The following is a 27,935-nucleotide window of genomic DNA, read 5'->3' as shown; positions in this document are numbered from 1 at the left end:
CCATTAAAGCAGACTCAGCCTGATACCTTATTAACCATTTCAGAAAGCAAGGCATAAAAAATTTTGCCAAGCTCCACTGACTTTGACGCCAGAACAGGAAGAGCAACTGAACAATACTATTTGCTTGTTTTCATAGCCCTTTAGTCTTTGAGTTTTGAAATTACTATGGTCCTTAATGTTACAAGTATGATCTTGAAGTGGGGAACACTCACAGATACTAATTTTCATCTCCTGTGTTCCTTTTATTGGGCCAAAGTTATAGCTGGGTGACGATCCACTCACATGTGTCTTGGGAAATGGGTTTCAAAAAGTAAGAGCTGCAAATACCTCTGTGGCTTCCCTCTGTTTCCTTTGTGTAATAGTTCACTCCATTGGCTGCCACTAAAGTGGAAAAAATGCCTCAGAAATGGCATGCTCATCAGCAACCATTTTTCTGCCCTGCAGAAATGAGTGAACATGGGCTGCCCCCTTGGCTGAGTTTGCCTACAACTTCAGAGCAAAAGCAACCTGTTTCAAGATCCTTCTTGCTCAGAGGTTTGACGTATCTAAGGATGATTTGTGCCTCCAGCTCTGCTTTTTATTTTTCATGGCATACCCAAGCAAACGGCCAGTCGTTTTCATACAGACAGCACAGAATGAGTTTTATTTTTGGTTACCTGGACATGCCTTTTCATGATAGGGAAGGGAGATAAGCTGTCATCACCAAAGACACTTAGTGTTAGACTGTTAGGCTGATGGGTTGGAATTTAGTGAAAATCTGAGGTGTTGAAGAGTCACTCATTAGAATAACCCTGTTACTAACAGTCAAGCTGTAAACCGAGCTCTTTATAGATTGAATAATCAATACTACAAGGCCGTGATAGATTTTCTAGGTAACAGAACAAAATAAAAGAAATTACATCTTACAGGGTCATTAACACCCAATCAGGATAAACTGAATTCCTTTTTCCCCTCTTCTGATAAGCTCTTAGCTGGGCTTTAAAAATGTACGCAGTTCCATCAGGGAAAAGCACAGCATTCCAGGAAAAGGATCCCTGGAATAGTGAAGAAAAGTATGTGGATTTTAAAGGTGACCCTGCTAGCCACAGTACCTTTTAGGAGAAAATATTTTTCCCTCTCAAAGGGCATGTGACACCTGACTTGCCCAAGTGAACCAAACCTGTGTAGCTTGCCTATTACAGAAGAATTCACGTTGTCCTGGAGCTCCCTGCCTTTTATATGCCTACCCATCCCTTGAACCTCTGTATTTTATCGTTTTAAAGCTAAGGGATGACATTTGGATGTTACATATTTGTTGCAGTTTCTATAGCTCCTTTGTAGAAAAGGCACCATGTAAATTCAATAAATAAATAAGTAAACACAGATAATATAAATTCCTGCCTCAGATTCTGCAGAGAGAGGGAAAAGTCCTCCTCTGTTTTTTTAATCACGAAGTCACCAATCATTATAACTGGTGGGAGATATAAACCATAGAAACATATTTAGAGCTCACTACACTTTAACAACACCGATTTTGGAGGCAAGAAGCATGAGGAACAAAGGGTTTTGTTTTTTTTTTTTAAGTGTATTTGAATTATAGCTGCTGGAACAGTTAAGAAATAAATCTCTCCTCACTCTTCAGATTGAACCTTAGAAAGAGGGGTGGAAGGAAGAAAAAAGATGAGGGAGACGTCTGAAACTGAATTTTAGGCTTTTGCCAGAAGACTGCTGCTTCCCAAAGGAGTTTAAAGTTGGCCATAGGAAGCTTCTAGTTACTCCACCCAAGCTGTCCACATGAAGTGCTTCTTTCCTGCACTAGCAAGGGAAGTTGGTTGAGAAGAGACATATGTGGGACATGGCTCGGTCAGGAAACAGATTTTTTGTTGGAACTCTGTACGGCAAGTAGAACGGTAAAAACTAAGATTCAGAATGGACTTAATCATATGTGTTAACTGTCACGAGGTCCTCATTTGAAACTACACTAACATTCCTGTTATACTTGCCTCAGTTCTCTCTCTGGCTTTGGCACATGAATTCTGATGCTGCCTCTTTGCTGTCTTTTCTCTCCTCATGAGAAGCTGGGTGTTTATGAAGTTGGGTCCTTCACTAAACCTGTTACACATTCTCTTCCCATGGAGAATGAACCAAGGAAAGGGGCTTTGCTGAATGGATTAGGAAGAGAAGAAAAGGCACGAGGAAAGGAAGAGAGAGGAGAATGGGAAAAGGGGAGGTTGGAGAAACAGAGGGGGAGCAGGACAGGAAGAGGGAAAGAACCCCTAGGCTTAAAACTTCCATAGAATTTCTAAGAAAAAGTCAGCCAGTATCTAAATCAGGCACTTTCAGGCTCTGCTGATGGAATGAATGTCCTTGAGGTGGCCTTTGCAACACATATTCCTTTACAGACAATGACAGACTAGGTCCTTGGTCCATTTAAGGAGGCTTTAGAGGGGCATCTGACCTTAGAAAGGATGGGCTCACTAACAGACTGAAACATGGTTAACAGTCTGGGATGAATAAGAAATAATTTTGTATTCAACAAAGCTGTTACATATTCATTTCCAAATGTGCCTGGAATCAAACCAGGCCATCAGAAGTCAACATAACCAAGCAATTCTATCCTTCACCCCATGTTCACTTTTCAGATCTGACACATTTCCATTCCCCTCTGAACTTGCAATCTCCGGGCCTCTCAGATAGGGACTTTTCTATTCTTTCCATTCTCAATCCTCTGATCTCTTAGAGATGAGACAATTCTATTTTCACTGTACTGATTTAAGAAATACTGATAGGAAAAAAATAAATATCTGGTTTGGCTTCCCACCTCTCTAGGATAAATCTTAGCAGTTCTGGGAACATTAATTAAAGTGAATGGGTGGCTGCTTTTAAAGTTAAGATATTTCCTTGTCCAGTCATCTTATTCAGGACTGTTGAGGTCGACACACCAGTTACCCTCTTAATTAGTGAGTCTGGTAATGTTTGTAGTCAGAGAAAGGTGCTTTCTCCAGTGGGAAGCCCGAATGTCCTATCCAGCACCTGTACATTTTTGAAGGTCTCATACCTCCTTTTTGTTGAGTACCACTCTCATCCTCTTCTAGATCATGCTCTTCATCTGCGGGGATAAACATGATCAGCATTAGCAATTAGCGGTCAGTAGTCTGTTATTTGTACTGACAGATTTTCTTTCTCTGAGCTCATCACACTCTCTTCTTAAAGGCAATAATTACCATTTAAAAAAAATCATCTCTTACCTTCAACTGGCCTTCTTTTATTTCCATCTCTGTTCATTCATTCACAAACATTTTTAAGTGCGTACTGTATGCAAGACACTGCACTAGGAACTGGAGATGCAGTGATGGACAAGACTGGCCGGGTCCCCGCCCTATGGAGCTTCCGATCCACTGAATTATTTAGGTGCCTATTACTAGGATCCTAATCCTTTTCCTCAAACCCTATTTCTCCTCCCATTCTAGCATTCTCTTCAAAATGTATTATCTCCACGTAAGCATCCAGAATTTGTGTGTGAAGCTAAGCACGTGTTTAAACCCTCTGTGATTAATTAGTCCTTAATGTATCAGCTTTGTTCAGCTGTCACAGAAGCTGGTCGTGTCCACAATTTTATGTTCTTAGTACTTGGGGCTTGTAGTTATCTTTTCACTCTTGTTTGTTATTCAGCCTGCTTCATTCATGAGAGTGGAAGCTCCTGAGGGCAGTTGGAATGCATGGCAGGTACACAATGAATCCTAAGTCAATGCTATTTTCTAACTCCATCCAAGTGTTTATATGGTCAAAGTCACAACATGATTGGCCTAAGTTTCTTACCCTCATTAACCTGTTTCATCCCAGACTTCGTACTATCTGATAACATGGGAATTGGGTCCTTATCAAGAAAGCATGAGTACCGGAATCATATTAAGCTATTTTATATGTGGGGTAAAATGCACAGAAATATACTTGCTGTTCTCCTTTTCATCATTACACCCTCCACACACACATACACACACACTCACACACATGGAATGAATGGGGCATAAAAAGGGACATTTTGAGGGCTGAATACTCAGTTTCTTCCAGCCACATGTACTTTCCTTTCTCTCTGTGGATCTTAGGGCACTTACCTGTCTTGCTTGCCCATAGTTATGCCATTAAATGGAACTTTTGAGGCGATGGCATGGGAGCCCCCCTCCCCCCTTAAATATAAGGTTTATAGGGCAACGTGAGTTCTGGTATGTCAGACTAGGGGAAGTAAACTCTAAGCTCATAACTAAGAAGAAACGGCATAAAAATATATTAAAACACTACAGAGCATTAAAGAATTGCAATTGATTTCACATACAAAATGATATAGCTCCCCTGAAAAAATTAAAATTAATATTGTTGTTGGAATTGATACTTTGGGAAATAAGTCATATTACCAAGATTTAAAAATATGTGGGACTTCCCTACTGGCGCAGTGGTTAAGAATCCACCTGCCAATGCAGGGAACATGGGTTCAAACCCTGGTTTGGGAAGATCCCACATGCCGCTGGAGCAACTAAGCCCGTGCACCACAACTACTGAGCCTGCGCTCTAGAGCCCATGAGCCACAACTACTGAGCCTTCGTGCCCTAGAGCCCGTGCTCCACAACAAAGAGAACCCACTGCAATGAGAAGCCTGCGCACCGCAAGGAAGAGTAGCCCCCACTCGCCGCAACTAGAGAAAGGCCACGCGCAATAACAAAGACCCAACGCAGCCAAAAAAAAAAAAAGTGATATGTGATATCTATCTCTCTCTCTATATATAGGTAAATATATATCTGCCCTATAAGATTCTGTGGGAAAAGGACTCAACTCTACTTATCTCCACGTATGACCTTGCAGCAGACAATTTCCTACTTACGACCTGTAGTGCTCCTAATGGAGGAGTGAAATCAAATATGGGAAATAGATCACGCTGAAATAAATCATGTTAAACATCATTCTTTGCACATTGTCTTATTACTTGCCCACTTCCTTCCTTCCTCTGCTATGATGCTTTTCCTTTTTGACGTGGGACCAATTTCACAGGATTGAAAACATTCAAAGAAGAGCTGGTACGTCCTCAGTTTTAGAGATACCCAATAATTTGGACAGAGAACAGCTCTTTTGCTGATATCAAACATCTTAATCACAAAGACCAGTAATTTGCTGTGCTTAGGCACTTTTGCAGAGAGGGTTTATTCTGCCTTTGCTGTCTGTGCGCAGATGTCTCTTCCTCCCAATTCTAATCAATGTAAATTGGGTCAGATCTCCGCTGTGAATTACAAATTGGATCCGAAGTTGGAGGGTCACCGTGCCTGCTACTCCACCTCCTTCCCACCACTATTAGATGGGAAGCTACACCAAAGATCTTTTCTAAATAAATCAGACTTTATTGTAAAACTCGGCCACTGACGAGACATAACCTCATTAGCATTGATTTTAAAATAAATTATTGAAAGTGGCTTGCCTGCTTTTGCATTTGTAAAATAGGAGAATGTAAATGTATTTGCAATGATAAAAATGAAAACTAAAACTTGATTCCTTTATCCTTTCAGGCAACAGCACTTAATCCAGTCATGATACAAAAGTGGAAAAAATAAAAACTCTGCTTTATTTATGCAGTTCAATTCCAGAACAGATACTCTGATTTCCATTGCGCCTGTGGAGTCACCTAGAAAGAAAGCAGACTGTTGGCCGTAGATCTTATATATTGTTTGCCACCATTACTAAGTGCTATGGTGATGGATGTGAACCGGGAAGCTCCAGTCCCTACATCTGTTCTATCTAACGTTGTCCTTCCCGGGTGGCTGAAAGTGGGCTCCAGTCAAGAAGCCTAGCTGCTGAAGTGAGAGGCTGGGTGCTGTGCCTCTGCGGCCTTTGAAAGAGCGAGTATGGGGGCCATCATCTGGTGAGGAGAGTGCCCTCTACAACTGCATGTGAAAGGCACACCTCTCAGCGCCTTCCCAGCTTCAGAGGGTACCATACACACAGAGGCATACAATTTACCTTGGATCCTTCAGTGAAATCAAACTGGTATTTTTCAAACTCCAAAGTCAAGAAAACTGATTATATGGCAACAGAAAAAAAGGCTCTTTGCTCACAAAAGGGGGTTAAACAGCCAAATTTCTCTCTCTTTTTTTCATCTGTAAGGTGAGGCTTTATTTTTTTTTAATTAATGAATTAACTAATTATTTATTTATTTTTGGCTGTGTTGGATCTTCATTGCTGCACGTGGGCTTTCTCTAGTTGCAACGAGTGGGGGCTACTCTTCATTGTGGTGCACGGGCTTCTCATTGCGGTGGCTTCTCATTGTGGAGCACGGGATCTAGGTGCGCGGGCTTCAGTAGTTGTGGCATGCAGGCTCAGTAGTTGTGGCTTGCGGGCTCTAGAGCGCAGTCTCAGTAGTTGTGGCGCACGGGCTTAGTTGCTCCGTGGTATGTGGGATCTTCCCAGACCAGGGCTTGAACCCGTGTCCCCTGCATTGGCAGGTGGATTCTTTTATTTATTTATTTATTTATTTATTTATTTATTTATTTATTTATGGCTGTGTTGGGTCTTCGTTACTGCGCACGGGCTTTCTCTAGTTGCAGCGAGTGGCTGCATTGGCGGGCGGATTCTCAACCACTGCACCACCAGGGAAGCCCCTGGCAGGTGGATTCTTAATCTCTGTGCCACCAGGGAAGTCCCGAGGCTTTAATTTTAAAAAGATTATTTTGAAAAAAAAAATGTTTTATAGGCTAAAGAGCTTGTTGAACTTCTCTATAAGAATATTATTAGGCATTTTAGCGTGACATCTGCTAAAATACCTCTTCATTTAAGAAGGAAGTAAAATTTATGTGCTAGCTCAACTTTACACAGTAATAGATTATAATGGTCCTTGCTCCTAACAGGGCATATGAGATCCCAACCTTACATAGGCTTTAAACAAATTAACCTCTAAAGATTACTGACCACTTATTACATAAAATGCTCTACTTGATTCCCAAATATCTCATCTCAGTTGGGAAAACAGTTGAGGAAGATTCTGTTAACTGTGTGAACATGTAAGAGAACCATGGGGTATCACAAATTAGCATCACCATCCAGAGAGCTGATTTCAATCAACACTCTTGGCACAATGTCAGGGACATTAATGAGAGGCTGAGAGGAATAGGACACTGACTCCACCTCGGGGGCCCAGAGAGGAGCCAGCTTCCCATGACACCTGGCTCCTTTCTGAAGTGCTGCTCTTACATCAGCTGAACCGGGAATAAAATTCAAAAAATGACTAGATAAGAAAGAGGGAAGTCACTTCTCCCAAATAAAGCAAAGTGACAGAAGCTTAAAAAATGCCAAATGTATCAGTGTGCAACCAGATGTCAAGGTGCTCTGGTGACAGATGCAGCAGAAATACATGTGCAAAGGGAACATGTGAAAAAATGGAAATAGAAACCACTCCACAGCACACATAGATATAAATCCATGGATGCTACAGCACCTCTTCAGACAACATGGCAAATACGAGCACCATGCTAATAACCCATTTAATTCTCTGTTGCATAGCTGGGAATCTCAACTGTTACCTCAAAATATTTGCATCCTATCTCCATAGTATGGTCTTGATATACTAGATATTAAACTCAATTTGTGGTAACTGCAACACTTGCAATGCACTGAATTTAATTTCACAAATAATAATTGAGCACCTACTAATTGGAGGAGAAAGACCTGAATACAAATCCCTGTGGTAAAGGCTGAAACAGAGCTCAATTCCAGCTGAGTCTCTGGGAGGCTGTCACTGAGGAGACACAGTGGAGCAGAATGTGTTGGGTTTCACAGACTGAGGGTGCGGATTCTAGGTAGAAGAAAATACACGATTCCAGTTTTGGTGCTGACCAAAAGCACGGTGTGCCTAGGGCCTAGGGTGCATGGGAGTGAGAGGAAGAAAAGGCCAAGAAGCTCAGAAGGGGCCTGAAGATGGCGTTGACTCTTCTTTGATGTTCCCCTCATGGAGTGTTGCTTTCCTATGAAGTTGGAAATTGTGTTTTCATAAACTTTGTATTTTTGGTGTCTGCTTTATTTCTTTCCTTAGACCTCTTACTATCACCATTCCCCCTTCCTGTGGGTCTGGACAGCTGTATGTGGGGGAAAAATAATTTCAAAGAATGCTTGTTTCCAACCGACTCAAATTATAAAAAAACCCAGTTATATGCTTTATTATAAAGCAATCTGGGGTCTATAATAACCCTCCAGGGCAGTGCGGGCAGCATCGGAATGTGCATAGAAATACCCAGGGAGGACTCTCTGCCTCTCTTTCTGTTTCCTCTCCTGAAATCTCTCTAGAGAACACAGCCAGATTCTGCTGCCACCGCAGCTGCTGCGAGGCCCCAGTTACAGCGCTTCAGTGGTCTCAGGTGCCTTGCTGGCTTCCAGGCTTGAGGCCCCAGACAAAGAGAAACCTGATAAAAAGTTGTACTTTTATGGAATTTTGAATCCTACAGTTGAATCTACTGCAAAAGAGATCTTAAACATCAAGGGTCCCCGTATTCTTAATGTGGATGTTCAGAAATCCCAGCGGATACCAACCCTGAAACCATATTATCTGGGACTAACACTGTGGTCTTGGCTGAAAACCTCCAGTGCTCTGGTTTTCCCTCACGGGAAAGAGCGTGCTAGCCACGTAGCAAATGCAAATTTCCCATGATTAATGTGATGTTGTACATTTAATTTGATGACCCATACATTATTTTGATTAGGAAAAAACATTTTTGTATTGACTTGGTATGTGTTACAGGCATTTTTCTTTCAGCTAGGAAGCCCATTGAAATTATATTCTGGAAGGGAGGAGATCTCATACCGCCTTCCACATAGAGACAATGAGGCTTGTATAGGCCCCATGCCAAAGAGGAAGGAGAAGCAAAGTCATTTACAAAGCACATTTACCTGTTATCATGAGACACATGTGAGAGGCTCAAGTCATTTGACTATTGATGGGTATGCAATGTTAGCACAATCCAACCTTACTGTCGACTGTTCCTCCACCCAGCACCTGTCCTTGCAGTAAAAATGGGGCCTGAGCAGAAGGCGTGATCCACTTTCCATCTGCTCAGGATTTTCAGTTTCACCTGTTTCACACATATTGCTGAGAATGTCCAACCAGACCGTCTCAGGTCTCGTTGGTGAAGGTGGGGAATGAGCCGATTCCCAGTTCTTCAAGGAGGTAACACTTCCTATTTAAATACCACCAAATGGAGAAGAGCCAGCATGTATTGACTGCTCCCTGTAAGCCTGGGCTCTAAGTGCCTTACATACATCAGCTCCAGGCTTCTCAGGCATCCCTTTATGATAGCTACTACTGTTATCCCCATTTTATAGGTGGGAAAATCACACCTGAGAGAGGGGGCAGATAACTTGCTCGAGGTCTCACAGCTAGCAGGTGGCAGAGCAGGTCCATCCTGACCTAGAGCCAGCACTTTTACCTGCAACACCATGCTGTGTCTCACAGGCCACTGCTCGGTGGGTGGTCTTGTGAGATGGTGGCAGAGGGGAGACAGTGTCAGGCTCCCTCACGTTCCCTCTCAATTCCTCCAGGATGGGTAGTGTGGCACATGCAAAACGAACAGCAATGTCAGAAGCAACAAGCTGAGTGGCATGGACAGGAAGCTAGCTGATGGAGACTTGTGTCTGAAATATTCATATTATAATTAAATGCCAATTTATCCCAACTTCAATGCTGTCTCTAAAAACTGTGACGGATAAAAGATTTTGGGAAAGAACCTGTTGGCTGGGTACAGCCTTGTCCATTGGAAACTTAATAAGCAAGTTGGCTGCCGTTGCCCTAACCTGCGGAAAGAGACCCTGGTTTTCCTATGATGTGGCCTTCCTCACCTCTGAGGGACAGTTGTTGTGAGCAGAGGGTAAGTGGCTTTCCTAGAGAAAGCCGTGCAGTCTCCATGCCCTTGGAGACCACTCCAGGATCCAGACTGGTGTGAACTTTGGCACCGTGGGCAGTGCTGCGATGGTCAAGGGTAGGATTTTACGAGGTGCGGGAAGGATGGTTGTTAAGAAGCCAATCATACATTCATTGACCCCCCTGGGGTAAGGTGATGGTCTCAATCCCATCATATTTTCTGAGGCCTCTTTCCCTTTACTCTCCTTCGCTCTGTGTGTCTGAGCACCAGCTCCCTCTTGCCTGCTCCTTTGAGGAGTAAACATGGTGCATGAAACAGCCCTTATTTGCTCCCCAGAGGTCTGGGTGGTTCTGTAAGGTTTTCCCAGAGCACTCTTCCACAGCTGTGACCCCAAGTGGAGTGTCACCTGGATATCTCCCCCAGCCTGGGACAGTAGTGAGTGGAATGTGAGCTCACCAGGAATCTCTGGCCGAGTTGGGGAGTACATCTCCTTTTAGAGAGTGTTGTGAATTAGATCCATTTCTGCACCCTGCTGTTGCAATGGAGCAGACCGTGAGAGGGAAGATTCTCAGAGGAGCTGTGTTTTAATGTAGCAATTTGATTCAATTTTCCAGTCTATAAAATTACCCATCACTGCTCGTTGCTTTCTAACAGACACCTTCACTCTTAATTTAACAATCCTATCGAATTCTGCCAGGGAAATTGGAAAAATTTATCACCTGTGAAATTTTATTTTCCTTTGGTTGTATCTGTTTTTGTAAAACTTCATTAACGACGATGACTTGCTGAGGAAATTATCATTTTTTTTTTTAACTTCAGACACAAGAAATGGCTCGACCTCACCCAAGATATCATTTGCATAATAAAACACAACAGAAAGGCTGGGGAAGTTGGGACTAGCAGAGGCTGGAAGTGCTGGGAGAAGAAGCAGGCTCTCCTTGTCGGCGGGCTGGGTGGGTGAAGTCCCAGGAAGCAATGACATGGCTTCTCCCCAAGGGAGAGATGAATGTGGCGTTGACAGGGTTGGACCCTCTTCTTAGGAAGTCTTGAAATGCCAGTTGCTTACTGACAATGCTTTTTAGCAAACAGCCCTGTCTTCAGGGGCCTGAATGTTCTGTTCACCTTAGCTCCTACGTTCATCTGGGACTGAGGTTTAAATTGCTATAAATTTAGGCTTAACTTGAATTTCTCAGCAGAGCACTGAACTCCTGGCAAATTTCCACAGGAGCGATCTTCTGAATGGTCTTGAAGATTCAGCGTTCCCATGGTCTAACTAGCTCACAGTTAAAAGGCTCAGGCTTCGTTTTTTTGCACAGTCTGACCCCCACTGTGCTCTGCACTGTTCAACAGCTGCTGTTACCCACACAGGAAGTGGCTGTGCGGGCGCAGTGATGACTACACAGTTTTTGAGATGCCGGTTATCACGCCTTTGTGAAAAAAGAAGTACGTACAGTAGACCTGCTGTAATGGTGGGCAGAGGAGGACACACGTTAGGCTTATTAGCAAGAGATGCAATTTAATTCGTGGTATATCTGAACTAGGCAGCGGTGAGCTGTGCTCTATCAGGGCTTTACTGTGTTACTGAAAAGACTTGTCAGCGTTTATCTATATTTCTTCAGTCTATATCCTTCATCATTTGAGGTGACTTTCCATTATCCTCACAATTACACAGAAAATAAGTTCAAACTAGAGAATTCTGATGAAACGCGCAGTAAACCAATGAAAACCAACATGAGTATTCTTGACTCTTTAACCTGTTGACATTTGTAATAAATTACTTCACATGCAGAGATGAAAGACACTCCCTGATCAATCCATCTTGCCCCCAGAGCAGGGGAGAGCTTCTGTACTGGGAATCACAGAAGCTCCATGGAAGCTTCCCTACCGCGTCTCCTTCAGAGGTTTGGCTTCCTCTGGAGTTGTCCAAGTTATATTCTTCAACCAGGTCAAGAGTGTCTAAACTAGAGGAAGATAATTAGAAGATGAAATTTCTCACCTGGTAAGATTTCATAAATATCTTCTTCTTTCTCCTCCATGGGCTCTTTGAGCCCCACACTCCCATGCAAGGTCATGGGTCTGCTTTGGGAACCAGAATTTGGGGAGTCAAAACCATCGATATCATCATATGTCTCTTCCTCTTTCTCCCCTTCTTCCTCCTCCTCTTCACATGGAATGGTTAAGGAGCTCAGGTCTGCTGGGGCAGAGATGAGAGTGAATCAAGATAGGGAGAAAAAGAAAAGAATAAGGCAGGGAAGGAAAGAGGGAGAAGGTGGAGGAGGGATGAGAATAAAACATGTCAAAAGAAAATGAAACACTAGGTTAAGTGCTGTTATTTCTAGTGCGGGCCTTGGTGGCAGGAAATCTACAGAAAAGGCCAGACTAGCACTGCGTCAGGTTTAAACCATCAACATAAATCCTTCCTTGCGATAAAACTTGATCAGGATGAAGCACCCCTGAAAAGTATGGGTGTGTGAATGAGCACACGAGGTGAAGGGAAGAAAATAGGCCAGAAGAGGAAATGCCAGCGTGCCTCGCGCTGCTTGTCAAGTGGAAAACTGGAAGGATGAGTGATGCCCTGGGTTCTCTGATGCACACAGAGCCTGGGAACTACGGTGGCTGCTGTAGGATACCTGAGCTATCACACGCTCACCTCCCCCATGATCTCACTGCAGAACTTCAGAGACGTCTGCTTGTAAAGAGAAGAGTGGGCAAAAGTGGAAGAGGAAGAGAAAGTGGGATGTGGGAAAATATAACAGTAATACACCACCAAATGGAACGGCTGAGCGATGTGGTGGCCATGCCCTTTTGCAACTGTACAGTCTGGCTGACCTTAAAGTGGGTCACCGCATAGAGGATGTTGAGCCATTACAGCACTGGGGGGCACAGGGCGGGAGACGGAGATTGGTTTTTTATTTTAATGGGGGACGGGGAAGGTTCATTCTCTGACGTGTAGTACAGAGTGCTCTCTGAAACCCTGCTGAGGGACCTCTGCAGGATGGGCGAGAGCAGGCAGGGTGCTCTGGGGAAGGAAAGGATGGAGAGACATCCGATGTTCATTTCAAAACATAATAAAACCGTTCGGCTTGATTAGGCTTTTAATAAAGATTTTGCAACTATTTTCATCTGAATTCTGGTGCCACCTCATAGGAGGAAGGGATCAGAGACACATTGGTGGCTTAAACCATATGTTATTACTTTGTTTTAAAATAAAATGGAATGAATAATTTCTTCAATGTGGGATTCTGAAACTACCATAGGGTACAGCTCAATAAAGCTGCTTGGAGTTTTATTGAAGTTTACACACTTAGGGGTATATTACACGCATAAATCCAATGCACCTAGATGAGAGTGTACCCTGTGGTCTCGCCATCAATGTTCATGTTTGCCTAGTTCTAGTCTATTATACGTGATGCTCTTGGTAGATGCAATAGTTTGTTCTTGTGATAGCAAAGGCATAAACTGAGTAAAATAGGCAATCATAATTAAAGCTCCGGTGCTTCCTTCTTTTTATCCACAATAAAATCTTATAGCAGAATAAAAAACGGAGATGAAAAGGCTTGGTGTTTTTAGGTTGATGTACTTCTCCCTAGGTCTTGGGGCCATTTACAAAGTTGGTGTTTCTGCCTTTCTGCAGAGGCAGGGTCCTGCCATGATGTATGTATACCATCATGAGGGTTATCTGATGCCAGGTGACAGGCTCAAGGTTGGCTACTTCTACCTGTCAGGCCACTCCCAGACAAGGCTTCCTGGGCCACTATCACTGCTGTGCCTACAGGCTGGCCAGCAGAGGGTACTCTAAGAGCAGTCATTTAACATCTTCAGGCAGGACTCTTCCCATCCAAAGTAAGGACCATTTGACTGTGGCTTGGGAAACAGCAATTTGTTTTTAATGTCCAATGTCATTGAAGGCCACCTAGATGAGTATGGATTTCTACCTGACTAAAACTAGAAGATTTTGGACCCTAAACCACATCTAGATGACTTTGGTATCATGAATTTCCTTTCCAGAATGTAAGGGGTTAGGAGACACTGAATTGAGCTGAGCTGATTTTCAGCATCTCTTTTCTGGTGGTTACAAATATTACAGATTTGCCTGTAGTTAGGTGGATGAGCTAGAATGCTATCAGAGGTCCTTTCCAGGTTGATGGTTTCTTTTCCTTCTGATTCACCCATGTCACTATTTGTTGTTACCATATGAGGGATATGATAGGGAGAATGGGCAGATAAAAATATATTGAAGCCTGTGGATTATATTTATGCAATAGAATGTCAACTGCAAATGCACTCAAGTACTACTTCTGTAATAATAATACTTACCCTTTAACAAGAAACTTATTTGATCCACCCAGTCTCTGGCCTCAGCTGGATTAGAAGCTGTAAACTAGAGAAAAATTAGTGAATTAATTTATCACTTTCACTAAAATTTCCGTGAATCCTTTAGGGAGGTTCAAGGGGAGGAACCTTGTGAGCGGACTTGCAGAGTCAAGTTGAAAGCTCAGGATTCTCTGCCTGCTTAATATTTAGCAAAAAGATCAAAATCCCACTCAAAGTGATTTTTTTCCTTCAGCCATTTTGCATACCCAACGTTGACAGCTGGATTTGAATCCAGATTCATGTTCATGTGCATTCATTCATTTGATTGCCCATTCATTCATCAGGCATTTATTGAGAACAGTTTACAGCAAAAAAAAAGGCAAACCCAAATTCCTGACTTCAGATCAATGCATCAGTTTTGGAGACAGCATACACCCTTGACATGGGAACACGACATAGTAAGTGAATTTGATAACAGCTGGATGTTGAGAGAAGACACGGAGCACTTATCGTTGCCTATGGTAAGCCAGGGAGGCGTGCTGAAGGAATACTGTTTTGGTTGGATATTTAAAAAGAGTTGGTGGAAACTGGTGGAGGGAACTGGACGTTTCAGGTAGGGAGAACCAGCTGCCAAAGATTAGAAATGAGACCATGATGTATAGGGAAGGTAGGCAGATCAGCTTGACTGGAGAACAGTAACAGATGAAGCTGGAGGATCAGAGAAGAGTTGATGAAAGGGCTCTGAGTATTAGGAATTCAGACTTAAAATGTAGGCAATAGGGAGCCACTGTAAATTCTCGCAAAAGGAGTGGGAGATTCTTTCAATAGTTGTGAGTAGGAGAGACTGAAATAGGGAGAAATTAGAGACAGAAGAACAACTAGAAGGCTACTTAACTAGTCCTCTGCGTGAAGTGATAGGAACTCTACTATTGTGATGGCTGTAGGAGTAAATCAGAGGGGACAGATCCAAAGGATATTATAGAGGAAGAATGCACAGACCATGGTAATGACTTGGAATCAATGGGCCAAAGAAAAGAAGAAGTAAACAAACTCTACATCCTGATTCACAAAACAGGCCAGTCAAGCATCAAGCTTTAGTAATTTTTTATTTTTAATGAATCGACTTGAAATGCCTGTTCCTGAAAAACATTTTTATTATCTGGCCATTAGGGTAAGATAAAGACATGTACTATATAAGAAACCTAGTTTCCTTGTAAACTGATATAGCCACTGTGGAGAACAATATGGAGATTCCTTAAAAAACTAAAACTAGAACTACCACGTGACCCAGCAATCCCACTACTGGGCATATACCCTGAGAAAACCATAATTCAAAAAGAGACATGTACCACGATGTTCACGGCAGCACTATTTACAACAGCCAGGACATGGAAGCAACCTAAGTGTCCATCGACAGATGAATGGATAAAGAAGATGTGGCACATATATACAATGGAATATTACTCAGCCATGAAAAGAAACGAAATTGAGTTATTTGTAGTGAGGTGGATGGACCTAGAGTCTGTCATACAGAGTGAAGTAAGTCAGAAAAAGAAAAACAAATACCATATGCTAACACATATATATGGAATCTAAAAAAAAAAAAAAGGTTCTGAAGAACCTAGGGGCAGGAAAGAAATAAAGATGCAGACATAGAGAATGGACTTGAGGACACGGGGAGGCGGAAGGGTGAGCTGGGACGAAGTGAGAGAGTGGCATGGACATATACACACTACCAAATGTAAAATAGATAGCTAGTGGGAAGAAGCTACATAGCGCAGGGAGAGCAGCTCAGTGCTTTGTGACCACCTAGAGGGAGGATGGGAGGGAGACGCAAGAGGGAAGGGATATGGGGATATATGCATACATATAGCTGATTCACTTTGTTATACAGCAGAAACTAACATAACATTGTAAAGCAATTATACTCCAATAAAGAGGTTAAAAAAAAAAGAAACCTAGATTCCTGTTTAAAACTTATTAATATATATTGTCATTCTTGATTTCTTAAGAACACATTTGTATAAAAAAAGCCTAGGGAAACTGCTTTAGACCTATCGTATAAATTTTTTTTTTTTTTTTTTTGCGGTACGCGGGCCTCTCACTGTTGTGGCCTCTCCCGTTGCGGAGCACAGGCTCCGGACGTGCAGGCTCAGTGGCCATGGCTCACGGGCCCAGCCGCTCCGCGGCATGTGGGATCTTCCCAGACTGGGGCACGAACCCGTGTCCCCTGCATCGGCAGGCGGACTCTCAACCTCTGCGCCACCAGGGAAGCCCCTCGTATAAATTTTTATCTGGATCTGGGTGAATCAAATAAGAACTTAATACTAAAAAATAACTTAGATACATCTACAAAAGACTCTATAGAAAAGTTTAGTTTAACTTAAAAATTTTTTTGAAATTACATAATTAAGACCTAGGTCATCTTATCAAAATAAGGGTTATGATACTGTAGAAACATAAAAGAATGAGTGCTGAGAAAAACCTGAAGAGTCAAAGCGTTACTCAATATTAACCTTAGCATGGCTTTTCTCTTTTTCTTGAGTTAGCTAAAGTTTTTCTAAATTGTTTTAGTAAAACTGTGATAAAAATAACCAACAAGGAGGAAACAATATGTGTATCTATATACACACATGTAAAAGTATATTTTTGGTGAAAATCACTATAGTCCCATAGTCAGACATTTTTTGTTGCCTTAATTAATTTTTTAGTGCATTACCTGTTATATTCCCTTTTAGATTATATCAAAATATATAAAAATGAACACCGTGAAGAATGTCTTTCTCACCCCCACTCAGGTCCTCCTAGTTCCTTAGTTGTCACTATTACTACTCAGTAATCATTGCTACCAGTATCCGAGAAATCCTTCCAGAGATATGCAATGCATCTACACACAGGAAGATTATATTGGATAGCAAGATGAATATGGGAAAATGAATTATTTTTCACTCTATAGCCAGATTTCTCTTTTTCTGGATTTCAAGGAAGGAAGTGAAGATAAGCAGTTGAAAAATAGAGTGGGAATTAAAGCCATGGAATTAGAGACTCTGAATAAAGAATTAGATTGTGTGCTGCAATAGCCAAGATTCTCACCTACAGAGTGAGATGAGAAGGGGAGGGATGAAGAGACGGAAGCCAAGCAAAGGCAGTATCTAGGATAAAAGTGGCAACAGGAGGGTGGGCACAACATAGCAAAGGTGAGGACATGTCAAGAGAGAAGGTCTTGGTAAGAAACGAGAGGTAACAAAGAAAAGATGGCGCCCAGCACAGCAACCACCACTCACATGCAATATGAAACGAAACTGCAACACCAATGAGGATCTCCATCGCCTCGGCTCATCCTACCTCATAGCTGCGCCTATCCTGGGAGGTCAGCTCAAAGCAGGATTCTTTCTTGGCATCTTTTCGCAGGTAGGGGGCCATCCGTACACTGTAGCCCTTAATGAGAAAGGTCCCTTTGGGCTGCTTGCCTGCAAGACAGGAAAGCTCCCTGTATCTCCAGAGAGATGCAACTGCCAAGGGAGGGCATCTTCTCTGGATGTAAAATGAAAGCACAGAAACAGCTGTTACATCCCTGAGGAACCACAACAGTCAAGGAGAGGTTATTACTGAAGCTTAAGAAGAGGCTGCCGCGACAGCAAGGCAGATATCACTGCCAAGCTAGGGCAATGCAACGTGAAAGGTTACTTAGCCAAAAGAGTACAACAGAGACAGAGAATTTATTAGAATGTTAAGAGATCTATAATAACAGAAAGAAGGAATTATTACAGCAGGGAGAGTGTGGCCGAAAACGTGAGGCTCTTGAAGGCTATTACAGAACTGAAACGTTATTATCAGGGCCAGCAGAGCACATTTGAGGGGAGGGACAGCAGCGCAAGGGGGCATTATAAGTTCCCAGGCTCTCCTCCTATGCCCTATGTAGCATTTGGGCTACAGTGCTCTCCCCCTCCTGCTGGTCAGGTGAGAATTTATGCTAGAGGGAGAATAATTCAAACTCAGTATTTTATCCCTCTTGCAAGAGGCCAAATTGGGAAGTAGCAGAGTACTGCTGAGTATCATTAGATGATGAGGAAGGAGATAAAAGGAAAAGGACCCTAAGTGAGTGAAAGGAGAGACTACTCTGCCTGTCATTCTCTTTTTTAAAAAAATAAAATATTAGAAACAGAAAAAGAGGGGTTGGTTCCCAAAGATTCTGTGTCCTCATGGTGTGGTTCAGGCAGAACATGTAGAAGAATGGAACCCCCGTGCCTGGGTGATGCTTTCTGTCCTGTGTCACGTGGAATGAGTTGCTTTTTGATGATGATGATAAGAGGGATGGCAGTGGGAAGAAAATATTAAAAGAAAAGAAAAAGAATCTGTCCTCACCTGGTTGAGCTAAAAGAAATACACAAACACTCTATACTTACTAAGAAAATGTCTTGGGCACAATAAGAAGTAACTGGCGAGAAGGGAGCCATGCAACAGTGCTTTTTGACACCAGAATCTTTTTTGTTAAAGTATCTCTCCTTGTTCTAACTGGCCACTAAAATGTTTTGTTGTTTCTTTGGTCACCAGCTTTTATTTCACTCTGACGGCAAAATGGTCAATAAAAGTCTCCAAGCCTCTCGCTCTTGCTCTCCTTCCTCACCTTGAGTAGGAAGGATTCTGAACGAATGAACGTGATACCTAGTTTTATATCCAGAGATGCCAACCAAGTATTTAAATGCAAGGGAAATGATGAACATTTTTACAAGGACATATATGTTATATTAGTTTGAAGGTTTAAAATAAGAAAATAAAACCTGGTTGGCTTGTATGCCTAGAATTCAGGGGAGAAATTATAGTTGCTGGATTTGAGAGTGGGCTGGGGGTTGGAAGGATACAGGGGGCTTGTTACTCAGGTTTTGAGCTATGCTGCTATCATTTCCAAGTAGGGCTTCACACTTTACCCCTGTATAGGAAAGGTTCTGATGAATTGTGATGGTGAACTCAAGATGAAGGTCAGTGATACCTGTTGCAGGCAGAGAGGCAGAATGAGGTAACTGCCTTGAAGTCCAAGAGCAAATCTTAAGGATTCCATGTTATTTAGCAAAGCTATTCTTTCTGCTACCTTAGTCCCAAAAGTGCAGGAAGTCCAAAGGCAAATGTGTAGGTATCTGATTATTCCCTTGACTGGATATCCAGGCTTTGGGAGAGGAATAAGTCCGGGAAAGAAGGAAGAGAGGAGAAACAGAAAATTATCGGAAGGACAATAAAGGATTTACTTTGGATCATGCCTCAGTAAGAAGGTGGTAGAGCACAAAGAAAGCCCCCACAAGAATTGCTACTTTACTTTATCTCCCTCTTGTTTTGTAGAATTACTCCTGGGGCAGTCTAACCCTGCAGGGGGGTATCCCCTATTTGAAAGTTTGCATTCACCTACGATAACAACTTTTAGCTTGTATTTATTTGTTGCTGCCTCCACTTTGTGCTTATATCCTCTGTTCCTTCTCATGAACTAAGCAACTGTGTTAAGCATGGATGGGGGGTCTTTTAGGGATGGCTCATGAGTGCTGTGCTTGACTGAGTCAGTGGTGGCTCATTAAGAAGCTGCCTCTGGCTTGAGTCAACACTTCGCAGCTGCTGCCATCTGGCTGAAGGGTGTCTCTAGGGGACAGCAACCATTTGGGTCTCAGCACTCCATGGCTCTAGGCATGTCCACTGGATTATGTCCCAGAACCCAGTAGGATAAAGTTTGGAGCCTGCTCTTAGAGAGTTTGGACCCAAAGGTTCTATTTCTGGGCCATTGGTAAGCTGCTAAAATCCTTCTCAGAATTAATTTTTTTCAATATTTTTAACTATATTATTAATGCCTATAAAGTGTTTGAGGTTCTTTTTTTAAAAATTTATTTATATTTTATTTTTGGCTGCACTGGGTCTTCGCTGCTGCGTGCAGGCTTTCTCTAGTTGCAGCGAGCGGGGGATACTCTTCGTGGCGGTGCGCGTGCTTCTCTTGTTGCGGAGCACGGGCTCTAGGCGAACGGGCTTCAGTAGCTGTGGTGCATGGGCTCTGTTGCTCCACGGCATGTGGGATCCTCCCGGACCAGGGCTCAAACCCGTGTCTCCTGCATTGGCAGGTGGATTCTTAACCACTGCTCCACCAGGGAAGTCCCAGAGGTTCTGTTTTTTAAATGCCAAAGTATTCAACCTTGATAATGCGTTATTAGTCATAATAAAAGGTAACCTTTTTATATGCTGGCCACATATCCTAGTGTTTAAAGGGGCTATAATTTCTAAATTGGCATCTGAGTTTTTGGTGATGAGTAAGGTATTATTTACCCAGGCTTATTTCTTTCCCAAGCATATCCCTTTATGGGTGTTAGTTAAGGACTGCTAAGTTGAGATCTAAGTGCTTGAGAATTTACGAAGTGCTTGCATCCAGGAGTGAGATGCTGCTGTGCAAATGAAGAACACTTACTTTTCTCATTAGCATAGTAGTAGAAGAGGCCTCTGCTGACAACACACCATCGCTTCTGCCACTCTGATCCAAAGAAACTATGATCTAAACAGAACAGCAGTAAGGGACATAAATTCAGGTAACTACAATCACTGAAGAGTCCGTAAAATCCAACAACACCCAGTCCAGTGTGTTATTGTTTTATTTCCGAGGTTAATGGACTGTAAAACCCTCCCTTTCACTCCCACAGGTTATCCCATGTTGACACAGAGGGCAGAGGACTCATTCAGTTAAAGGTCCAAGTTCTAAACAGGTTTTGCCTGCTCTGATCCCAGCTGTTTCTCTACTTTTCCTTTATATCTTTCAGGTTCTAATCTCATCCTGTAGTTATAAAATTCTCCATGAGATCTCTATGTGTTGCCTTTCAGCAAACCGAAATGACACTCCAGGCCATGGGCATGAGCAAGGCTTTCTTTGTGCTAAGCCAATTTGCCTGAGTGTTAAACCTGGTATTCCAATCCTACTAGAACCTATTCTAATTAAAGGGTGAAAGCTGAAGACTGGGGCTTGTCTAAAACTTGAGAGTGGGCTGCTTCACATATGATATAAAAATTGCACTCATAGCAACATAGTTTCACTCTTTGTGGGAGCACACTGAGAGATGAGAACAAAAATATAGTCATTCATTTATTCATTCGACAAGTATTTATTAAGCACCTGTTGTGTACCAGGTGAGCAAGGCAGAACCAATCCCTATCCTGATGAAGTGAAGATCTGGGGCCATCTCTCTTCAGCCTACACACAAACACCAGACTTCTTTTCTTTTCGTCCCTTCCTTTTGCCTTACCCCTGCCTAGTATAGTACTGGGCATAGAGCAGGTACCCCTTATGCTAGCCCTCTTTTTCCTCATTTCCCTTCCCTTCCTGGAATGTTCTGAGATCGGAGGGTCTAATCAGTACCTTTGCTTTTCTTCTCTAAGTATCCTTGCTTGATGATATTATCAAGCTCTTGAGCTCCTCTTGTGATGTCTTCCATTCCTAAAAGGAACAAGAGCAAAATATTTTGTTGAAATCGGACAGAATTTTCATTTATTTGGGCTACCTGAGATAATCTACATTAATGAAGGGGTGCAGAGGGGCTATTGCTTATATATGGCACAAAATAAAACAATTTCTAGATGATTGTGGGGAATTAAATTTTCTTTTTCTTCCTAATTATATCTAATGCTAAAATTGCTTAAAATTATCTAAACATAACATTAGTTTGTGCAAGGGGAGGTAGCCTAAGCATGTACTGATTGGCAAGAAAAGGACTCCAGAAAATTAAGAATTTGCTTAACTAAACACACACCTTTTTCTAACAAACAGAAAGCCACCTTAGTGAACATAATTTTTATTAAGTTCACACAAAGAAAGGCTCTGCATAGCTGAACCTGGCAATAGCTGCTAAATTCTGGTTTTGTCAAAGTAATGGTAAGAGTCTAGGGATGGTAGAAGCCTTTACACAGAGAAGACCTGGATCTGACATCAGCCTTTAATTGTATGCTGCTAACATTCTCGGCTTTCAATTAGCCTTGTTAGGTACAAATTTATTGAGCAGTCAAGATCCTAATCTATCTTCCACCACTGGGGTTTATACTTATCTTACAGAAGGGAGGGGCAAAGGACAGAGACAATGAGGCAGGAATTTACTCCTCAAAAAAATAAAATGAAACAGGAACAACAACAAAAACAATTAAAACATATAACTCTCTATTTCTTAATTAGGAGAAATGAAGAGAGTGGGTTAGCACAATCCTAATTTTATTCTTTTTGGTCCCCAAACCCAAATCTCTTTTGGTTTGCCTTAAAAAATTTAGAAAGCAAACAAAATATAAACCAAATTAAGGCACAATGCATATGAATCAACTGGGTCACCTATACGATATCTTGAGACTCTTGGGTGGAATCATTTTTTTCAATCACAATTGTTTTCTTAACATCGACAATAACTAACATTCAGTGGTAGCTGTGCGTTGGCACTTTGTTCAATGCTTTGAATACTTTTTGTTTAAAACTAACATTTTAAGATGATTTAAAATGCAACTAAAAGTACTTTTTGCTTCTGTTTCAAGCTTAGTTTTAAAAATATAGATCAGAAGAGTTTCTTTTTAGGTGTTTAAGTGCCTGATTCTATATCCTATTTGTCCGTATTGTCAACTTCCTTGTTCATAGACTGTTTTCATTTGTGTGTTTTACAGTTAGCAAACTCTGTGGCTGCTATAAATCCTCCCAGATGGGTCTCAGGGTGCACGCGTGAGATGAAGAGCAGCAAAGGAAAGTTCATTTGTCTAGGATTCTTTCATTTCTCCCACCCCTCTGAAAATTCTAATATCTCTTTGAAAATGCTCTCCAAGAAAACAGAGAAGCAGATTGTACTGAGGGCGAGGACCCAGTATGGCTGAGAAGGCCCTTTGAAGGAGAGCCCATCCTCTCTGCAGCGCTGTCAAAAAATTGCTCCTAGAGGCCTAAAAATTAAATGAAAGACACAGGGGATAAGAAAAACAGGATCCCCTAAGCCTGGAGTTTCCATCTTTTCTTCCCACCATTTTTTCCCTTTTTTAAAAAGGTCTTGTTAAACTTAGAGACACAGCTTCTTGTTAAAGATGCCGAGAGTCTGAATCTTAAAAGACATGTTAAACGTTCTATTAGAATTCAAACCTCCTTTTTTAATGCAAATCTAAACGCCATTTTATGGAACATCTATAATTATGAAAATGGGAAGACATTGCCTCGTGTGCGGGGAGAGTCTGTGAGTATGAATATTACATTAATGTGCCCACACCAGCTCACTGATCCTGCTGGCAGGAGCATAAAAAATGCTCGAGTGAAACTTTTATTTAGATGTTAAGACTCCAGGCCCCAGCGGGGTGACAGAGACAGTCCCTGTGAGTTGCCATCAGAGAGAGAGCTTGAATTGAATTACCCAGGGGGGAAGCAAGTAGTGGTGAGCACTGCTTCGCTTATTTAATTTCATTTACTTTCAGTACATTTTCAGCATGAGGCTTTTCTCTCCCCACCAACTGAAACCCAAGAATGCCACCACCAAGAAAACAAAGACATAATGCAGCAGAAATGTTTGAATTCCAAGTCACTAATTTTAGGAGACTAGGGACAGCACCATCACCACCTTCTCACCCCAAAAGTCACACTTGGTTTGCTAAAATTGAGCACTGAACGAGTTACTGAATTTCCTCTCTTGGTCATTCACCAACAAGATTCTGAAGAGTAAGAGAGCTGGAAATACAGTATTTTATATGCTGTGTTCTTGTAAGGTGTGTTATGTTGCTTTTTTATTAGAGGGAATCTGTATTGATGAACTCTCTTGCCTGGATTCCCTTATGGGCAGTGGAAAAAATGGGATTATAGGTGAAGTTTGGAATGGCTATGGAAAAAAGATTAGATCAAATCAATTTTTATTCTGTTGATTGTCTTCTATGTCTAAGGCACTCTGTGGTGAGTACAATAACAGAACTGTTCTCAATGTAAAGTTGACTCTGAGTGCAATCTCATTACCTCCATGATCTATCAGATAAACCCAGATGGGATCCAGATCTATCCCAGTCCAAGACGGGAAGCCACTGTGGCAATCAAGCTCTCTCCTCTTTCAGTGTCAGCTTAGGGTCCCACTGATCAAGAACGGGTGGTCCTGAGGATACACACGTAAGCCACAGTCCTGTGTGATGACGCAGGGGGAGTCTTGTATGCCCGAATTTACACCTACTGGCAAGTGAACCGATCTGCAGAGCTACTTGACATGTAATAGAAGGTATGTAAATGTTTTGCAGGATGATAATAAAAATAGGAAGAAGCTACAAACAATTCCATGAGTAGCTATTTTAAGGCAAAAACATTTATATTTAAGTATACAATTTTTTTTAAAATCGAGGCTTTCTGTCCATTACCTGAAAAAGGATATCACCACCTTAATGAAAAAAAATATATAAATGATTCATTGGGAATAAATGGCCCTTTGGATAAACCTAAGGGTGTATCACATTATATCAGCACAAAACAGAATTACATTAGTGTCATAATCTCTCTCTACCACTGCACTTAACTAAATCTCTCAGAATAGCCCATATAAAGGAAAGATTCACTTAGCTGAAGGATGCAGGGCCATAAACATAAGATCGAGAAGAGTGTTAGACACAAGTGATGGCCACCCAACTTTCACAGCAGATAAAGATAAAAGAAATTCTCAGACATCTTTTTCTCCTCATCCAGATACCTTTAAACCCTGTATCCCACCCATACCAGCTCTGCAGTAAAAAACAACAGAGTAGGGGTCGATCTCTCAGCACTAAACATGACTCCTCAGTCAGCCACCCACAGCAACAACAATGGGGACCCTTTGGAGTGTGATCCATTTCCATAAAGCAGTCAATAAAAAAGACATGGGAGCTTATGTGAGTCACGTCCTATTTAATCAGCTGCACTCTAGCCCACTGAGAAAAGAGAATTGGAGAAGTCAGTCGGCAACACCACAGCACAACGCTAATAGCATAAGAGGCCACACAATTTCTACTGCAAAAAGGTTGCAGCTCCTGCAGAAAAAAACAGTGCCCACAAACTTTCATTCTGGGTAGCTGGTTTGGTCTCTTGCTCAATCAACTTGAAATGAAAATCCATGATTAAAAAAACCCATCTTTTGTTCAACGCTTTCCCCTCCCTAAGTTGTGGACTTCTCCTATCCTCCCCTTTCCTTCTAATTCAAGTTCTTTTCAATTGTTTGAAAAAGGAGACCAAACCAACTCCAGCCCAGAGGCTGATCGTTACCAGGGGTGAATTTCAGGCAGGGTTAAGCTTACCAGTTTCTTTCACTAAACTACCTGTGATATAGGACCTGGGGTGTTGGGTGGATGAGGCTGGAGAAAATCTAATATTTGAAGGCTGGGAATGGTCAAGTTGCATTTGTGATTTCAGTTCACTCACAGATCACTGGTGTGTGTGTGCACTTACACAATGACAAACATACGCTTCACAATGCCTCAAACGGACAAAATGAAAGGGGGTATTGCAGGTAGGGTGGGTGGTGTAGTATTCTCCTGTCCAGTGGTTGCTGATCCCCCATCCGTTTGTTAAATCCTCTCCTTTGTATTTGGTTTCTGTGTCCTTCTTTAATAAGTTCGTTACTGTTTTTCCTCAGCTTCCTTTTTTCTCAATTTTTAGGAACCAGTCAATACATGACTGAGGTGTCTGGCAAGAAGTGTTCATCTTCTACACATGATGATAACAGGGAAAATGGTTTCAATGACTCTTCCTTCATTTGTCCCTTGGGACAGGCTTACATAAGTCTTAAACTGCTGTGCTTCCATTCAATATCTACTTGAGTTGACACTTATTCCTCACAGTTTTCTGTCTTTGTGCTTCACTTATTAAGGAATGTAGAGCAACACATGTAAGGTGAAAAATTCTAAGCCATTAATAAGAATAGACCTAGGATCTAAAAGTTTCAAAGACACAGAAGCCACTCAAACAAACAGCTTTAATTTCATGGAGAAATAAATTGGATAGCAGATCAAAGGAAGGGATTGAACACAAAGTACTTAACCAGGTTCTTCAACGAGCTGTGACATAAGAAGCTAAGAAACAAAACAAGTGCAGTTGGAGCTAGGCAGAAGGACGTCAGAAAATGGTAGAAATCACACGTTTGTGGTTAGCAAACCAGTGCAGGAGACAATATTCAGGAGATCTTCGTGGACTCTTGTTTCCCCTCCAATTTCTTAAGGTCTTTAAAAAAATCTGTTAATCCAGGTAACAGACCAAACTGTATAAAAATCTGTGGAAGAAACTTGTTATACTGAGGATACAGAAAATTCATGAGAGATTCTAGGGCAGAAGTACTAAGAAAAAAAGCAGATAACTGATGTACAAAATGATTAAAACTAATATGTTTTAATACAAAATGGTTTAAAAAACCTAACAAGTTTTAATCTGCATTTTATCAAGCATTTTCACATCTCATTTGAGCTCCACAGCATGCCTGTGAGGTATGTATTAATATCATCTCCACTTTACAGACTAGAAAAAAGGCTTACTGAAATTATGGGAGTTGCTGAAGGTTGCTCAGCTGGAAAAGCCCATGCACTTTCCACCACCCTGAGCTTCAGCTGAGGAGACACACTCAGATGTACCTGAGGAAAGATACAGTCTTCCCACCTCACTCGCCCATGAGAGACTCCATTTAAATATGGAAGAAGAAACAGACATGATGTGTGATTATTCTGATACTTGATGTCAAAAAATTATTTTAGGATCCTGTATTTCTTGTTTACTTTGTAAGGTACTGGCTGACTAACCTACGAAATTGCTTTCTAGGGCAGGTCTCTGTGAAATTCAAGAGATCAACAGATATGCGGAACAAAAATGAAAGAAAGGGCTTCCCTGGTGGCGCAGTGGTTGAGAATCTGCCTGCCAATGCCGGGGACACAGGTTCGAGCCCTGGTCTGGGAAGATGCCACATGCCGCAGAGCAACTGGGCCCGTGAGCCACAACTACTGAGCCTGCGCGTCTGGAGCTTGTGCTCCACAACAAGAGAGGCCGCGACAGTGAGAGGCCCGTGCATCGCGATGAAGAGTGGCCCCCGCTCGCCGCAACTAGAGAAAGCCCACGCACAGAAATGAAGACCCAACACAGGCAAAAATACGTAAGTAAACTTTTTTAAAAAAAGAAAGAAAGTAAGAGAATGTAATAAAAGGATACACAAGGTAAAGAATATACAAGAGGAAGAAACCTGGAGCTCTCAAAAAATGCTGCTGGATCACCAAGGTTTGTAAGGCCTCTTCACAAGAGTGATATCTAGAAAAGGGAAGCCTGTTTTAGGGTAGGGCTCATGCAGGAATCTCGGACATGATTCATTTACTCTCTAAGGAAGAGGTCTTGGTTTAAAAAGAAAGAAGATTTTTAAGTCAAATATCCAAATTGGTTTCTAGAAACCATCGATATTCATGGCATATGAAGAACCTTCTTGTTTCCACAAAGAGGCGCCACACTAATTACCACAGAGGACTGTGGTCTTCCGGGAGGCTCCTCTTGCATGTCTCTGTTTTTAGTCGGATTTTATTATAAGAAGTGAAAGTTTTAGAAAAAAGCACTTCCAACTCTACGTATGATAACTTCAACACACTAATTCTAGCATCTAAATAAATGGGAATAAACAACAGCATCTGGTAGGTAAACAGTTCATCTTAAAGAAAGACTAATTCAATATAATAATTTACTGATCCTCAATCCTGGTATCAGGATACCAGGGCGTCTTTTGATCAGTTGAAGGTGTTGATAGAAATGGCAGAGATTTT

At 41.9% G+C, this 27,935-nt stretch overlaps 1 protein-coding gene across 1 annotated transcript in view; it reads right to left on the bottom strand.

The window, feature by feature from the left end:
• The window catches only part of SKAP1 (src kinase associated phosphoprotein 1), a 276,095-nt gene that overhangs the window by 26,237 nt on the left and 221,923 nt on the right, over positions 1-27,935 (bottom strand). The window contains exons 5-10 of the mRNA XM_060134266.1: positions 21,556-21,633; positions 20,617-20,700; positions 17,526-17,650; positions 14,184-14,247; positions 11,863-12,057; positions 3,038-3,088 (exon numbers count right to left, since the gene is read on the bottom strand). Of these exons, the coding sequence (XP_059990249.1) occupies positions 3,038-3,088; positions 11,863-12,057; positions 14,184-14,247; positions 17,526-17,650; positions 20,617-20,700; positions 21,556-21,633 (597 nt within the window). The remainder of the gene's footprint in view (positions 1-3,037; positions 3,089-11,862; positions 12,058-14,183; positions 14,248-17,525; positions 17,651-20,616; positions 20,701-21,555; positions 21,634-27,935) is intronic.

This window comes from Lagenorhynchus albirostris, chromosome 20 (genome assembly GCF_949774975.1).
Source record: "Lagenorhynchus albirostris chromosome 20, mLagAlb1.1, whole genome shotgun sequence".
Lineage (NCBI taxonomy): Eukaryota > Metazoa > Chordata > Mammalia > Artiodactyla > Delphinidae > Lagenorhynchus > Lagenorhynchus albirostris.
The sequence above is the reverse complement of the archived record's forward strand: the minus strand, read 5'-3'. Positions and strand labels throughout refer to the sequence as shown.